At 39.2% G+C, this 18,288-nt stretch overlaps 1 protein-coding gene across 2 annotated transcripts in view; it reads right to left on the reverse strand.

The window, feature by feature from the left end:
* Positions 1-9,710: 9,710 nt before the first annotated feature.
* Positions 9,711-18,288, reverse strand: part of Desi2 (desumoylating isopeptidase 2) — a 51,178-nt gene continuing 42,600 nt past the window's right edge. For both annotated transcript variants that reach the window (XM_005326564.5, XM_040276903.2), the window contains one exon: positions 9,711-13,104. In XM_005326564.5, coding sequence (XP_005326621.1) covers positions 12,871-13,104 — 234 coding nt within the window. In that variant the 3' untranslated portion in view covers positions 9,711-12,870. The remainder of the gene's footprint in view (positions 13,105-18,288) is intronic.

Consider the following 18,288-nt stretch of genomic DNA (forward strand, 5'->3'; position numbering starts at 1 on the left):
GGAATAATGACAAGAAATACACATGTTGAGCACAAATACAATTTAAAAACTTTTTTTTCCATCAGTAGTTAGTAAAGCCCATGGATATAGAACCTGTGAGTGCGGAGGGCTGACTGTGCCTTTACCTTAGACCCACATGAACTGGCAACTGAACTCCTTGTGTTTATCCAAATAAGTTGAAGACATACATAAACATAAACTTGCAAATAAACGTTGACAGTGGCTTGATGTCCTTCCACAGGTGGCTGGAGAAAACAACCTGTGGCACATCCATACAATGGAATATCAAACAGTGATAAAGAGAAATGAGTTACCAAGGCAGAAATAAACATGGGGGAACTTTAAAATGCCTATTGCTCCAAGAAAGCCAGTATGGAAAATCTATACACTGTATGATTTCAACAATGTGATCTTGTAGGAAAAGCAAACCTGTAGAAAGAGTAAAAACATCAGTGGCTGCCAGAGATTGGGAGTAGAGGAGGGATGAATGGGTGGAGCAGAGGGCATTTTTAGGGCTGTGAAACTGTTCTGTATCTTACTGTGATGGTAAATATGCTATATATTTAGCAAAATCTATAGCACTCCATAGCACAAATAGTTTAATGTAAACTATGGATGTTAGTAAAAAATAACGTATTAATATTGGTTCATGCTAGATGTTAATGGTGGAAATTGTGTGTGGGGGAGAGGTGGCATATAAGAACTCTGTACTATCTGCTCAACTTTTCTATAGACCTAGATCTGGACTATTTTTTTTTTTAAAGAAAACAATATCGACTGCACTTTTACATATAAGGAACAGCTAGGAAAATATAATTAAGAAATCAAAAGTACTATTTACATTAGCAACAAAAAATACAAGAGACCTAGAGATAAAGCTAATAAAATACATGAAAGCTCTTTATAGAGAAACTTATAAAACTTTATTGAAAGACATTAAATATCAGTTTCCTGGGCTGGGGTGTAGCTCAGTGGTGGAGTGCTTGCCTAGCATGTGCATGGCCCTCAGTTTGAACCCCATCACCACACATGCACATGAAAATCAGTTTATGTGGAGTGATACCAATATGTATCATGTTGTTGAGTAAAGATGTGATACCATGAAGAAGTTGATTGTTTGCAAATTGATCTATACATTCAATGTAGTTCTAATAGGGTGTGTGTTTAGCTTGAGAAGCTGATTCAAAATTTGTATGTATATGTGTAATATGAATTGTAATGCATTCTGCTGTCATATATTAAATAAATAAATAAATAAACAAATAAATAAATAGTTTGTATGGGAGAATAAAAGGCCAAGAATGTCAAAGGCATCCTGAAGAAATTTAGGGGACTTGATCTACGATATGTCTAGACTTTTTTTGTTTTGAGACAGGGATTTGCTTAGTTGCCCAGGCTGGCCTTGAACTCACGATCCTAGTGCCTCAAGCTCTGGAGTAGCTGGGACTACAGGTGTGCACGATCATTTCTTGCATCATATTGACATTTATAAAGCTTTAGAAATTAATGATAGTGTGTCAGTGATCTGGAGATAGTAAATAGATCAGAAGGAGTACAGACAGCTCTGAAAACAGTCACACATACACGGAAATCTGACTAATGGAAAAGTAGAAATTTAGATTAGTGGGTAAAGTACAGACTTCAGTGCATTATGTTAGGACAAATAGTTATCCATATGGAAAAAAACAAGTAGGTTAGATACCTACCCCCTGACCCCACCAATTTTGATCAGATTTGAGACTTAAATCCAAAATAAAACATATAAATATTTAGAAGAAATTATAGGAAACTTATGACATAGAAGGAGATAGATTTCTCTCTCTCTCTCTTTTTTCTCTTTTTGGTACTGGGGATTGAACCCAGGGGCACTTTACCATGGAGCTACATCCATACCCCTTTTTAATTTTTATCTTGAGACGGGGTCTTGCTAAGTTTCCCAGGCTGGCCTTGAACTGGTGATCTTCCTGCCTCAGTTTCCCCAGAGAGAGATTTCTTAAGATACAAAAGTTATTTCTCATAGAGAAAATATTGATATTTTTGACTACTTTAAATGAAACTTCTGTTTATCAAAACACCTTAAAGACACTAAAAATACAAGCCTCAAAATTGGGAAGAAGGTATTTGTAGGTAGAGAATTGTTAAAGAGTGGTAGCCAGTGAAGAATTCCTACAAATCTGTACAAAAAAGATAAATAATCTATTAGAAGACAGGAGAGACATTTCACAGAAAACATTTAAGTGGCCCAGACTCGAAACCTTATTAATAAGCAGGAAAATGTAAATCAAAAGCACAGCTAGATGCCAACTTATGCTTACCAGATTGGCAAATATTGAAGACTCAGCCAATATCAGGTGGTGAGGTTATGGAGTAATGGGAACTAAAATTTTCTGGTGGGAGTATTACAGCTACTTTGAAAAACGATTAGATTACCTAGTGTGGATCAGATGAAACACAGGTTCTCAGATGATGTGATAAATAATACATCTTGTACAGTGTCAAGGGCTTTGATTTTTACATCATGTATGTGGAGGAAAAGTGTGCAACCCTCTTCTGATCTGTGAGAGAAGGCTTGCAAGTAGGTTTAACTTTCAGAAATAACCAGATGTCATTTACAATGTTATAACCAAGGCAGTGAATTATCACAGAAGATAAGCAGTCAAGTGGAGGTTCCTTTTGGAGGTGATATTCACAATTATTTTTTATTTATTACTTTTATATCCTAAAGTTTTAGGAGGCTAAACAGACTCTGTTGTTCAGGTAAAGTTGAAAATAATAACAAACATTCACCTGGGTGTCCACTCTACATTGAAAAACAAGACATTCAGATTTTTAAAGACTGCTCATTGTTGTTGAATGTTATCTTTCCCAGTGGCTGTGTGGGAGGTTGGCATGGTTTTCATCTCTTTGATTCTTTTAGTTAATTATGAAAACATTTTTAAGGCAAGACTGAGAAATTTCATTATATGACATTACAGGGGAATAACTAGCTTTGGAGCTCTGTTTGGTTAGCAGATAGAGAGAGGACTGAATGGGATTTTATTTAATAAAAGTGTCAAGAGAGTATATTGTTTTTCTACATTAATAAAGTTGAACATGCATATTTCCCACCCTAGCAGCTCCATTTCCTAGAAAGATCTTCACATCTGTAGCAGAAGACATACAGTATGATGTTTATAAAACTACTGCTCATTATTGGGATAAAAATGACAATAGTCCAAATGTCCATTAGAGGTAAAACATATAAATAAAAATTGTGGAGTGGGGCTGGGGATGTGGCTCAGGTGGTAGGCGCGCGGCCCAGGTTCGATCCTCAGCACCACATACAAACAAAGATGTTGTGTCTGCCAAAAACTAAAAAATAAATATTAAAATTCTCTCTCTCTCTCTCTCTCTCTCTCTCTCTCTCTCTCTCTCTCTCTCTCTCTCCCCTCATTCTCTCTTAAAAAAATTGTGGAGCATTTATACAACAGAATATGATATAACAGTGAAAATGAATTACAATTATCATACTGTTATAGTTAAAGCTTGGTCCCAGGGTTTCATAAACTGACTTCCAGACCACTCACGTATAATCGAATCAAGCCTTTATTGAAGCACACCGGTGGCGGCTGACCAGAACATAAAGCTGTTCCCCTGATCAGCCCCGAACAATTGCAAGGGCACTCCTTATAAGCCTGAAAACCGCAAAAGGGATGTTCAGGGGGTCTGGCCAATGCAAGCAAGCCAGGTTACAGAAGCGGGACAGTGCAGTCAAGTGGAGGGAAGCCTAACCAATCACAGTTAGCCCAGTCACCCCAGTTACAGAAACAGAGCCCCGTGACCCTAGTGACAGAAACAATGCCCCATTAGGTTGTTCCGTGTTCTTCAAGGTTTCTATAGCAAAAGGAAAAGAACATCTTGCCCCAGTCATGACCCTTCTACTTGGCATGGTTGTTTTACAGGATGAAGTCATAAAACAAAATGGAGTCACATTTGCTCCTACTATCACAATACTCATATGCATGAATTACAAAAATAAAGAATTTTCAAATTATGGGAGAATATATTCAATATGATTCCATTTGTATAAAGCTCAAAAATATTCATTTATTATCTAGGCATGCGTATGTGGGAATGACTAACACAAACTTCAGGATAGGGGTCATCCTTCCGGTGGAGGGAAGAGGAAGTCCCTAGAGAGGGCCTTAGGTGCACTCTACAGTCCTGCTAAGTTCTGTTAGCTCATAACATTCTGAGTAGTGCTCATTTTATCATTGTGAAATTGTACATACACATTCTATATTTTTTAAATTTATTTTTTAGTTGTAGGTGAACACAATACCTTTAATTTTCTTTTTAATGTGGTGCTGAGGATTGAACCCAGTGCCTCACACATGCTAGGCGAGCACTGTACCACTGAGTCACAACCCCAGTCACATTCTGTATTTGTGTGTGTGTGTGTGTGTGTGGGGGGTGCTAATGGTCAAGGTCCTTGGGCATGCTAGGCAAATGCTTTACCATATAACATGTTTAATGCTGATAGGAGTGATCTAGTGGAGAGAAGAAATCAGATGTTCAAAGGACAGAAGAAATAACTGTTGAAACCAAGGCCTGGAGGAGAGGGGATCCAGGGGCAGGAAGGGGCTGGCTTGACAGCAGTCGGAAGCTTCTCCCATGGAAACATGCCTAGTGACTCGAGGTACAGTCTGGTGAATTTGTAGATTGGGAGACTGAAGGTCAACTGCCCAAATTATCTCTGTATTTTTATGGAGGTATAAAGTGAGGTTCTCAACTAAAAGGTATGGGTGGAACATGGGTGAGACTTGGAGAGAGAGGTCTGAGTGACATCCAGGGGAGCGGGAAGGCAACCCTACCAGGGAGCTGGAGTAAACCATGGTGAGTGTTGAGTGCCCATTTGAGGCTTGTTCAAATTAAGCCAGTCAGCCCCGTTGTGTGATTTCCCTCTAGCAACTTTCAGCCTTAGACACAGAGCCTGCCATTATACTTTACGAAGGGGTTTTGATGTAAATGGAGGGTCCTGAGGAGGAAATGATTTGATTATTGACTGTTGTAGTTTGGACTGCAATGTTCCTCAGAAGTTCACGTATTGAAAGCTTGGTCCCTAGTGCACCAAGGTTCAGAGGTGGGGCTTTGAGTCAGTGATGGAATCACGAAGGTTCGTCCCTTGTCAGTGGATGAACCCACCGAGAGCTGAATGATATAGTGGGAGATGGGCCCAGATGGAGTGCCACAGTTTGGCTGGGCTCAAATCACGAGCCACTCAAGCAGGAACAGAATTTATTTTCGAACTCCAGTGAACACCACCAACGCAGCCCTTCCAGGAACACCGAACACCAACCGGAACTCCCTCCACGGAAACTCCACCAACCAATGAGATCTCTCCAGGAATCCCCCAAGAGCTCACACGGGAACTGCACGAGAATTCAAAAGTAGTGGTGCCCGAGGCAGCAGGAGCCGCCCTATTGCCCAACAGCAGGGGTCTAATATACAACTGAATACACAGACTGTTTCAATCCAGCATCATCCAGTCACAGCAATTATACACAGCTTAACTTAATTATCAGCATCTTAATGGCTCGCTGGCATCACCTCTCAACCATTCCTTCTGGCAAAATGCCAGGGACCATTCCGACTTGGCTGTGGCTCTCAACAATGGAGGAAGTAGAAGGAAGCCCTGGAAGGATCTTGTCCCAGCTCCTTCCTCTCTCTCCTGTCTCTCTTTTGGCTTCCCAGCTGCCATGACTGATAGCTTTCCTCCTTCACATGCTTTCATGATGGTGTCCTGCCTCACCTTGGGCTCAGAGCAGTGGAACTGGCTGACATGGACTGAGACCTCTGAAACTGTAAGCCAAAGTAGACATTTCCTCCTCCACTATGTTCTTACCAGGTATTTTAGTCAGTGACAAAAATGTGACTAACACATTGGTCATGAAATTGAGGCTGGGGGAGAAGAAAAATAATGGGGGTGGGGAGAGAGGCGATGTTAGTAAAGTGCTGGATTTAATGAATTTGGGATCTTGATAAGGTCAAACAAAGACCAGCGTAGGGTGCTGGGGCGAACTAGGAAATTAGTGGAGCAAAATGCTTGAAACTAAAATTTCGCGAGTGGTTTAGAACATGACTAGTTGAAATTTTCAGTGCGCCACTTGAGAAGATAGACTGGGACATTGACAGTGGTTCTCAACTAAGGACAGGACTGCCTCCCCCTGGGGATGTGTGAAAGGGGTACAAAGGGACATTCACTGTGGCAATGACTGTGGAGGGAGTGAAATGCTGGTAACTGAGGGACAGGGTGTAGAGAAGACAAGAAGTCCTGTCATGTGCAGGACTGCCTACTGCAAACTGTCCTGCCATCTGAGAGCCCCATTGAGAAACACCAAGCTAGAGGGTTTGGATCTGTGTGAATGCAGTCACTGAGGAATGGTGACAGAAAAAGGCTGGAGAAGAAGGCATAAGAGCAGGAAGACGGAGAGCAGCAGGTGACAATGGGAGGGGTGGGAGGAGGAGCTGGCAGAATGGGGCAGCACGGTTTCAGTGGGCCTGGAGATTTTGAGGGAGGGGGCAATGCTATGGAAGCAGCAATGGAGATGGAGGGCACAGGTGCCGAGGGAGAGCGCTGCTTGAAGGACAGCCAGGTTTCGGATACAGCAGAATGTTTTTGAAGCATTTAAAAAAGTGATGATCAGTGGGGGTATTGCCTGTTGCGGATTTAGCTTCTGGGGCAGTGGACAATGGGACAGTAAAGAATGAATAGAGTGCTGGCCAGATGAGGGCATGTACAGAATAGGTGGGCACAAGGGTCCAGGGCAGGATGGCCTGTTTGGATAGTCATTCGCACCCAGACCAAAGTTACTTTTCCTCACTTGTTCTTCATTCCTATGGAGTAGTACTCTTGCAGTGCAGAGTGAGTAAAGCAGGCCTCCCTCAGGCTTCTTCAGTGTTGACTGAGGTAAAGAGGATTGGGTACGTGAGTCTTTCACAGGAAGGAAGGTGGCTATCAATTGAAACAATAGTCCAGAAACCTTAGAGCATGGGTCAGGGACCAGTAACTATTTTTTGTAGCAACTCAAAAGGGTTCAAGTTCATGCTTTGTTTATTGGGGTTGTTACTTCTTTAAGAATTTTTTTTATGGGTTGAGTTAAACCCAGTAGAGATTTAGAGAATTCAACCACACTTCTACTGAAATTTGGAGAGGAACCAACTATCAGGTCCTTCAGACATTCTCCTGTCCAAACTGCCTGACAGTCACTTCATCCAGGAAATTCTCTCTGGGCAGAGTAGGCTTAAGCCATATAGAATCAAGTCTTATGGAACAAAGCAGCACTGCTTGGATTATGTACACACAAGTCACTCAGGGATCTTGCTAAGATGCTGATTCGAATTCACTAGGCTTGCAGTGAACCAGTCTCCATTTCGAGAGTAGTACGCTCGAATATAAAGCTTTAGAATTGCTAGATTTAGGGGCTAAGGTTGTGGCTCAGAGGTAGAGCGCTCGCCTAGCACATGCGAGGACCTGGGTTTGATTCTCAGCACCACATAAAAACAAAATAAATAAAATAAAGGTATTGTGTACAACTAAAAAATATTAAAAAAAAGAATTGCTAGGTTTAAATATGGACTCTTTCTATGCCATCTAGAGGGTCTTGCACTAATAATCTCCAACTTTGTGTAAAGCAGGGATAATGTCAGAAGCTGTTGTGCCAATTAATGATATGAAGGACCCAGCAAAGCCCCAAGCACATAGATAGCACATTACAGTACAGACAACTTTTTTTCCTCCTTTGTCCTCAAACCCAGCTGTTTCTAAACTTGAGATGATGACCTTTCTATATTTGTGGGGACATCAGCCTTTTGTGGATTATCAACTGCCTGCCAGGGGGCAATGCCAAAGCATCTCTGTGGCACTCACTGATCTGGCAGAAGAGAAAGACTTGAATTTTCTTCTACCTTTAGAGCAAGCATGGAAGGCCTGCTTCTCTTTAAGACATTATTCTAGCTTTGCAGTCCAAAAGTTCCAAATTGTTTGGATATTCATTTGTACCTAGACCAAAATTACTTTTCCTAATTTGTTCTTCATTCCTATGGAGCAGTACTCTTCCAGTGCAGAGCGAGTAAAGCAGGCCTCACTCATGCCACTTGAGAAGTCAAGCTTTGTGACTGATAATTTTATTCCTGAGTCTACATGTATATAAGGTGCTAAGGACAGTCTAATGTATAGCTATGGCTGCTGCACCTGAAGATTTTCCAGGTAATAAATCCCACGGACTACCTGGGAGTTTGGGATGTGTTTTTGAAGCATTTAAAAAAGTGATGATCAGTGGGGGTATTGCCTGTTGCGGATTTAGCTTCTGGGGCAGTGGACAGTGATAGAAACAATATGGCAGCCAATGACTTCCCCAATAAGGGGTGCTAAGGGGGGTGGAGTGAATGTATGTAGAACCATGCAAGGGTTCCTGAAAAAGGGGGTCAGGTGTCCCGGATCTTAAAGATGGCAGCCCTACCTACTCCATCCAACAGTATAGGAGTGGGTAAATTCTTATTGAGACCTTGAAACCTTCCCAGGTCAGGACAAGGCTGCAGAGTACTGGTGGGCTCATAGGGTCTCTGGAAAATGAATTGACTCCCTGACCTGGTTGAGAGGAGGCTCCTAACATTTCTTTCATGTTCCCTTTGGCCTTGACAGGAGGGTAACTATTCAGATTGCCAGTGTAGTTTTAAGTTATGATCCTCTTTGGAAAGACTCTTTCTTTGAGGAATATATTAAAGTGGACAGACTTGAGAAGGTTTGTATTTCTCTGGATTTTGAATCTATAAAGAAATAAGTAGTTGTTTGTCACCAACTTACCTTTTGCAAAGTATAGCAAGAAGTCATTAATTTTTACTAGTACACACTTCTGCAAGGTTTGAACAAAGTTAATACCTGGGTGATAAGAACTTCAGAAACAGATAATAATGGGGGCAGGGGAAGGCTGCTGTTCCCCAGTATTTTCTTGATATCATTTCTGAAGGCAAGATACTGAAGTTGCTTTACCAGATCTGAGTTGGTAACCTTATTGCAGTCTTTTAAAAAACTACATTAGACTAGGGTGACAGGACCTCTTTAGTTCTTAGTCCTGAGGGGAGAATTGATGAATTGTAACTCATTCTTACTTAGCAAAGAGTGGATGAGCATTGACAGACCACAAAAGACTGCTATTTGTTTACTTAACAATACTTTGTTCAAAGGAAGTTTTTAAATTAGTGGAGACAGCTAGTACAAAAGTCAGTGGGGGAAAAAGGAAGAGAGTCAGGTTGGAGGGGCCAAGCACAACAGGTTCATGGGAAATAAGGAACTCAGTCACCCTCCTACTCAATTGCTACTTTAAGATGGGTGAGTGTGTAGGGCTCTTCCTCTGTAGGTCTCTCCTTGTGTTCTTGGGGAGTCCCAGCCTGCCCACTTGCCTCTACTCCTCAAGAAGTCTAAGCAGGCATCTGTGGCTTGTGAGCAGGCGTGGCTATGTGCTCTTTGAGAGTTAGGGTGCTGGCCCCTTGGGCTTGAGGGAGAGCAAGAGGAATATATGTGAATAAATATAGTAGGAAAACATGATGGAGAGGGGGTGGCCATGTTCCTGTAGATAGGTTCTTGGATTTTAGAAATAACCTCCCACTCTACCCCCAACACAAATACACAACAGTGTAGTCTCCTGTAAGTAAGAAAGCACAATAAAACATTTCTTATAAAAGTATTTTTTAATAAATTGATGTATTTCAATGTTGTAACATGATAGCCCAATGCTATATCAAGGTAGCAAAAGTGAAGATTCCTGGTATTTTATATAAACACTATGAATGACAGTACGTTTGCATTCAACTTCACAAGAAATTATCTTCAGATCTATGAAGATTCTTTGACAGCTGTAACACCTTTTGATAGTAAAGATGTATGTGTATGGACCGAGTAGACAATTAAAGTCTAACAATTGAGCTGCATTCTTAAAACATACTGAAGAAAAAGAGGATACAATGGCAGATGGCCAACTTGTTGAATAAATCTGAAATCTTTTAAACTTAGTCATTTAATGAAAATATAGCATGTATCAAAATTAAAGGGTATTTTACAGAAATGGAGTCATAAGACATACAGATTAGAACCCTGAAGCAGCGAATGTGTTTCTACCCGTTTTGTGATGGAAGAAGCCATGGAAATAGTCCTGCAGCTGTCTGTGGTGCTGAATCTCCCCATACACACAATGCTATCAATTGACTAAAACCAGAATTCCCTGCTCTGTACAAATGCTGGTGATGGGTAACTTATGCTATTGCTGTGGGTCAGAGCAATAGTTGGCTGGAGTTCAGGCATCAAGTGGAGGCGCTCTAGGATTGTACACCGCCTTCTACACTTCCACAAGTCACACTTTCCAAAGCTGATGCTCCCTTCTCAGGGTTAAAGAACCCCTAGGGTATTTAAAACAAACAGCAGAAACTTTTGACCTAATACTATTATTACCGTCTAACCCACCAGGAGAGATATGTTTCACTTGGTTACAACAAAAAGTATATTCCACTAAACTGATTGCATGTATATTAATAACTAGATTTTTGACATGAGATTTCTTCTTAGAGATCAGATTGAGAACAAGATTTGTTTCCTCTAAGGGTGAGGAAAAGTAGGTTAAATTAATTAAATTCATTCTCAATTTGAACTGTAGAGAAGGACCTTCAGAGATTTTCTGAAGTAACATATATTTCTTTCTCTCAAACTCAAGTACAATTAGATTGCAAGGAACCTCAGGTCCAGAATTTTATCTGCTGATAGTGTGGCCCAAGGCCACTAATTATTTCTACAATGACCCTTTATACTATTTTTAAACTCCAAATGCTGCAGATGCAGATGAAAGTAAACACAACAAAATAACAATAAATTCATTTGTGTGCTGTGTTGCTGAAATATGGATAAACACAGATGGGATGTTTCTGTCTGTTCACCAAGAGGTATCCAACTAATGCCTAGTCCTGTGGGTCAGTACCCAGGTTTAAAACATGTACATTTGAATAGATTAGAAAACTGTAATCCACATTGTTATAAAAATCCTAAGCCAACTGCATCAAACATTTCCTACTAACATGGGTTTTGGTACTTTCAGTGAACAACTTCCTGTTAGAGCTTTAAGTTTTTTCAAGTCAACACTTCATAAAGATCATATATTTCTTCTTTCTATCACATCTTTGAAAGAGGTGCTTAAATTACTGAGAGTAATTTGTAAAGACTTTCCTCTCTGGAAACAGAACAGTCAAAAAGTAGAGTGGCTTCATTTTCCTCAGGCCAATGCTTATAACCCAAGGTTTATTTTCCCTATTAAGAGGGTGTGCTTAAGTTGATAAAAATCAATCAAAATTAGCTTATGTAAAAGTTAAAAATGTAGTTTACTGAAAGCTATGTATCGTCACATAGAGCAATAGTAAATAATCGAATCTGAAAGTTTAAATAAATGTAAATAACTTCAAAACTAACAATATATATAAAGCTGAAGTCACTGCCTTGGATCATTTATATACTACATCCAATATTTTACCTAGGACATTCATTCTTAAGGCAGAAAAATTGAATTTGACATGTAAATGACTTGCTTCTTACATCCAAGGGTCAAACTGGGAGTAGACTCGAGCAGACAGCTCTTCCTTGCTATGAGGATTTGTCTGTGGCAACAGTTTCATTCTTAGAGTATGTTAGGTAAGAGACAGACATTTGAAAGAACATAGATAAATTTGAGACATACAAATATGGTTTTAGTAAGAGGTCAATGAGAACAGGCATTCTATTATGAGGTGAAACTACTCCCAAGACAAACTAACAAACTCTGACATACCCTTTCTGATATAGTACATAAAAAAGTATGAAATATCAAAGAATTACCTTTTTTGGGGTGTGTTTCTTTAGACTCTAGTTTTCAAGGTCTAGTATAAAAGGCAGCCTGAATAGTTAAGAGCAGTTGAATGTCAACTCAAACTGCTACTCAAAGGCTACCACTTAGGATATTCCTACCCCATCAACAAAAACCTGTGTGGGGAGGAAATTATAATGTATTAAAATGAAAGTGAAGCCCCTCCCCCAACACATGTGCAAAAACACTTGTCAGTTACAAGAAGACTATCTTCAACAAAAACATCTTAATTACAGAATCAGAGGCATCAAAGCCAGACAGACACAAGAACTCCACCCTGCCCAGGTGGATGGATATTTGGGATGAAACCAATGGTTCCACGGGCACCTTGGGAGCTGTGCTACTCAGAGTGGGAGGAGTGTAAAAAGGAACTGACCCAGGGTCCCCAGCCCTCGGGGCTGTATGTGCTCCTTCATATCAGGCCAGTTTGGTTCTCTGCATCCTGGTGCCAAAAATGTTAATAAAACAAAAACAAGTCTAAAAGACAATTCTTAAGCAGGTGATGGTAACTATAATTGTGTAAGTACCTTTTTGTGTGCCTAAAATTTATGCTGTAGCTCTGGTATTTATCAGGAAGTGTACAAAGATTACCTGCCTAATTTTTGAAGACGAAGATTTTCTTCTTTCACGGTGGCAGAAGTCCATGCAAGATTTGTAAACAGCAATACAAAATACTGTAAACATAACTTAACAGAGCTTGTATAAAACAAGAAGTAACTCCAAATTTACAAGTGGGTAAAAAAAACCGAGGGCAGCTTCATACAAAGTTCTCCCTCCTGCGCCAAGTGATTTGTTTTTGATTACAAATATAATCCTGAGCTGAAAAACTGGGATTTGGGGGAGAGCCATCTTTGCATACGAAATATCCAAAGGATGCTTACTCTGTTTACTTTTCTCTAGTGATATTCAACTGCCAGTGACAGTTCTGAAGGTGTGACTTTGGAGACATTTATAGTTTAGTGTGGCGCCCGGGTCTGGAGCCTGCTGAAGCACTTGCCATGGCAGCAGATGCTGCAGCATCTTCTGCTTCTTCCAGTTCATCCTGGAGCTCTTGGCTGACACTAGACTGCAGGGCTGCAGGAGTGAGCCACTCCTTTGGGAGGCAACTCTGTAGAAAGGGTATACAGGAGCTGAAGTAGGCAAGTCGATTGATCCAGCGCGGAATCTCTTTCCCACAAAGAATCTACCGAGGAGAAAGAGTTCTGTATTAGGTAATAGAGGTCAAGGTTATCTGGTCAACAGCCAAGGAAGCAGAGGAGAGGAAGAAGGTGAATGTACAGAAAAGCCACTGTAGACCAGCTTTCAGTGCTGTCACTCCTGGTTTTTGATGAGAAGCAGCTCCTTAACTCAGGAGCCTGGGGTCCCTTCTGTCAATTCCACTCCTTCCTTTCTGAAGAGCCTTGTCAAGCTGCTTACTTTTTACGTCTGTAAAATCTAGTTAATTCCACTGGGCTGCTTCCTTTCTTTGATTCTTGAACTTCTCTGAGACACATGTAAAAGTACTTTGAACAACACAGAAGAGACACTCATTAATACAAGATATTATTAGAGCAATTAAAGCCCCAGGCAGTTGGAAGAGTTAATCTTGGGTATTTTCCTGCCAATTTTCCTTTTTCATAGATTCTTTACTACATTCCTCCAGTCTGTATCACCCCATTTTCCCCAGAAACTTCTGTGCCTGACCCACTTGTTTGAAAGAAGCTCATACTATTCCATAAAGAAATGTCCCGAGTGAATATTATGGTCAGAACAAGCCATGGAAATTTGGCCAAACTTGTCTTAAGGCTCTAGTGCCAGGAGGAATCTCTTTCAACTGATGATCTGCTACATCTCTTTGCCCATTTATCATCTTTCTCTTGTCTTCAGTGCACCTTAGCCCTTTCCCTTCACTTCAAACAGTAAGCTAGGTTTTTTATAATGCTAAATTTACTTTTTATTATCCTCTCCCTCTTGCACACAACCCTAATTGAGTCCCTGGTTCCACTTCTACTTTGGTGCTTTTGCCTCCAGTCATGCCAAAGATTATGATCATGTGATCTGAAATTGCCATCTTAAATATCTGTGTATCTTTAGTTAATGACCTTGCAAAGGAGTTTCAAAATACCTATGTCCAAAAATGAGTTAAAACCTTAGAAAAAAGATGGGCATCAGTAATTATGCAACATTACACCACCACCCCACCAGAGATTTAGCTGTACTCCTTAATGGTCACTACAGGTATTTTGAATAGGAAAAGTGAGATAATTTCACTTGAGGGAAGGGAGTGTGTTCTGCTAATTTTTGATTATTTAACACCCATCCCAGTGCCTGAGAGTACAGAGAGGCTGACAGTATTTAAAATGTCTGAAGAATGTGTACACGGACTAGATCTGGGAGAAAAGGGGCAACAATCTTATATGATACCATTCCTGTCTCCTCTTTTTTAAAAAAAATTTTTTTAAAATTGTTGATGGAACTTTATTTTATTAATTTATTTATATGTGGTGCTAAAAATCGAACCCAGTGCCTCACACATGCTAGGCAAGGGCTTTATCAATAAGCCACAATCCTAGCCTTATCTCTTCTTTTTTTTTTATGTGGTGTTAGGAATTGAAACTAGGGCCTTGTGACATCTGTCTATTCTTAAAAGCAGTGGTAAACCTGAAAGGTATTTAGGGATATCTACATACTTTGAGATTAATCAATTTGTGACTAAAAATATTTAATGTGTTAGCCACTGCTATTTAAGTCATTTCCCTCATCATTCTTCTTTTTGAGTGTATTTTATTCTTTCATATTTTTCCATGTGTTACAGGCAAAGCTGACTTCATCCCAATCTTTGGCTTGATTAGCCTGAAATAGTTACATAATATACAGCCACCTATTTTCTAGATGAAATTTTATTGGAATAGCCATGTCTAATTCATTTAGGTACTGCTTATGATTCTTGAACTATTAAGGCAGAGGCAGAGTTGAGACCATGAACAACAGTTCATCTATAAGCCTAAAATATTTACTATCTGGCTCTTTAAAAAAAAAAAAAAGTGACAACACCTGGGTCAAGTTTTGAAAGCTTTGGGTCAAGATCTATAAGTAAGTCACTTAGCATTACAACCTGAATTTTTAAAACAAAACAAAAACTGTTGTTGATAGTGATGAAACTGATATTATATGTATAAACTGAGTCATAATATAAAATTTACTTCTTACTATGGCTAGGATTCAAAAAGTATTTGTTTTAAACAACATGACCACTTTTGCTTTTAAGTTTCAATCCAGAAATCTCTTTTCTAGGAAACCATTTCAGAGATATACTGGCAAAAATAAAGAGTTATGTATAAGATATTCATTACAGCACTCTCTGCAATAGAAAAAGACTAAAATAACCCAAGTAACATTAATGGAAATTGGTTGAATAAATTGTGGTACATCCACATAGGACTATTCAGCTGAGAAAAGAAATGAGAAATTTCTCTGTTGCAGAATGAATCTAGGCTGTTTAGGAGTCCTTCCTTATCCATAGTTTTACTTTCCAGTTTCAGTTACCTGTGGTCAACTGAGGTCTGAAAATATTAACATATGTCTTGAGACCATGTTTACCTAACTTATAGTATACTATCCCAATTGTTCTATTTTATTAGTATTGTTAATCCCTTACTATGCCTAATTTATAAACCAAACTTGATCACATGGAAAACTAGTAGAAGATTTGGTACTATTTGTGGTTCCAGGCATGCACTGGGGCTCTGGGAATGTATCTCCCTTGGAAAATGGGGTATTGCTGTATTGCTAAGTTAAAAAAAAAAAAAAAAAGGAAAAGTGGAGAAAACTGTGAATATGATGCTCCCAAAATATAATGTTGGGACAGAATAATAATAATTGACATTCTAAATCAAAAAGAGAGAAAAGGAATAGAAGAAAGGAGTCATTTGTTCCAAATAACTTTGAAGTCCAACTGTGTAACCTCCATAGGTTTCTCACTCTGCCCTTTGGGCCCCTGATCCTGTCCCTGGAGTCAAACTTTCTCTGGTCTATTTTATGTCTAGAATTTTCAGAGTCTCGAGTCTTGTTTTCATTTTGTCCTCCCTCTATACTTTCAGTCCAAGCTGCCAGTGTTCCTGTTAATATAAATGTAATAGGTCTCTTGTGTGTTGTTGTTTTTGGGTGGGGTGGGGTGGACTCGATGGGAGTACCAGGGATTGAACCCAGGGGTCTTAACCACTGAGCCACCAGTAGCCCCAGACCTATTTAATTAATTAACTAATTAATTATTTTGAGATCACTAAGTTGTTCAGGGCCTTGCTAAATTGTTGAGGCTGGCTTTGTACGTAATCCTCCTGCCTTGGCCTCCTGAGCTGCTGGAATTACAGGCATGTGCCACTGTGCCCAGCAGACCTCCTGTTTGTCATGGGATCGCCTCCATTAGACAAGAGAATCCCTTCGCAGAACTTTTCTGGATAAAATTCATTGCTATTTTTGGTTTCTGCTGAGATGGTTGAAAGGATCCATGAATCATACATTTAATCCCTGTAGCAGCTGGAAAGGCAGTTCAGTATAACCTTAGACTTCTTTCTATAGCATGCTTTCCTAACAGTAAAGTTCTAGATTTTAGCATCTTTTTGCAATCTGCATAGGATGAGGATTCCCAAATCATCAAGTAATGATTCCTTTTTTTGCTTAACAGTTTTCCAAACTTATCAATCTTTTCATGGTTTAATATAAGCATTAAGAAGAAAGTAGGGGGCTGGGATTGTGGCTCAGCGGCACAGTACTTGCCTCACATGTGTGAGGCACTGGGGTTCAATCCTCAGCACCACATAAAAATAACTAAATAAATAAGTACTGTGTCCATCTACAACTAAAAAATATTAAAAAAAAAAGAAGAAAATAGGTGGCACTTCTATACTTTGCTTGGAAATCTCAGCTAAATATCCGAGTTTACTGCTAACAAGTTCTGCTTTTCATACAACTATAAGGAAAAATTCAGTTAAGCTTTCTGCCACCATGTATCAAGGATACCCTTTTGTCCAGTTTTCAATAGCATGTTCCTCATTTCCTTCTGAGCCTTGACTAGCAGCACCTTTAATATCCATGTTTCTATTAATAGTCTATACAAGGTTAATCTAGGCTAGGCTTTTTTCTGTCAAACACTTCAAACTCCAGCCTTTATATCTCCCTTACTAATTCTAAAATTATTTGTATGTTTTTAGGTATTTGTTATTATAGCACCCTATACTTCCAGGTACTGACATTTGTACTAGCACCCTATGGCTGCTTTAACAAAATACAGAAACTTGGTAGATTAAAATGTGACAAATAAAAAAAATACCATAAATTAAAGTTCTGGAAGTCAAAGAAGGGTACAGGGGAGTGAAATGGAAGTTAGATTTCCATGAATATACTACCACAGTTTTTAGATCTGACATTGAAACCATGGAAAGAATTTATATAAAACAAAATTAAATTTTAAAACCCTATTTTTTTTAAAAAAAAAAGATAAACAGATAAATCTGCAGCTCAGTGGTTTTACACTTGCCTAGCGTGTGTAAATCTTGGGTTTGATCTGCAAAAAAACAAAGGGGTAACAGAACAAAGGAGATTAATTCATTACTGAGTTGAGTTGGTGGTAAAACTAAAGAGAGAAATGATTCTAATTTGCTGTGAAACACAAATTTGTATGTCTTTAAATAAGTTATACTCTTAAGGACTGAATAAACTCCCCAAACCTACAACTTTCTAGTAATGATATTGTTGTTGACTGCAGTGGTGATGCTATTATTCTAAAGCTGCTTTAGGTATGGAAAGATAAAACAAAATGAGTAATTATGTTCTTGTTGCTGACAACTTGGATTTTTTGACTTGAGATAGAGAACACACAGACATTATACTGATAAGGTTAAGTTAAAGCCCTATGGCCTGAATTTGTGGTAAAAACATTACCATGAATCTACAAAAAGTCCTACTTCTATCTACTAGGGGAAAAAAGAAATCTAGAACCTACTAGCAATTTAGTAGTAATGAGCAGATTAAAGTTTCTAAGTATTTCTTATCAGAAATAAGCCTGGAATATCTTGTTATACTAGGAAACAAAAAGGTAATCAAAGATTATTTAGAACAAACCAGGAGCCTTCTCAAAGAGGATCCCATTGATCAAAGATGGGTCAAGAATAAAATTGGTAACCTTTGGAGAATTCTAGGGAGGGAACTGTTCCTAAAAATTACCTTTAGTTTTGATGATATGCTAAGAGTATATGATATGCTAAGATACGTTAAGACTCAGTATGTAGTTGTATTTACAGCATGACTTATAACAGTGAAAGGATATAAAAGAACATAAAACAAAATTAGCAAGGAAAAGGAACATGGGGTAAAGCCTGGAGAAGCCTCT

Source organism: Ictidomys tridecemlineatus, chromosome 10 (genome assembly GCF_052094955.1).
Source record: "Ictidomys tridecemlineatus isolate mIctTri1 chromosome 10, mIctTri1.hap1, whole genome shotgun sequence".
Taxonomy (NCBI): domain Eukaryota; kingdom Metazoa; phylum Chordata; class Mammalia; order Rodentia; family Sciuridae; genus Ictidomys; species Ictidomys tridecemlineatus.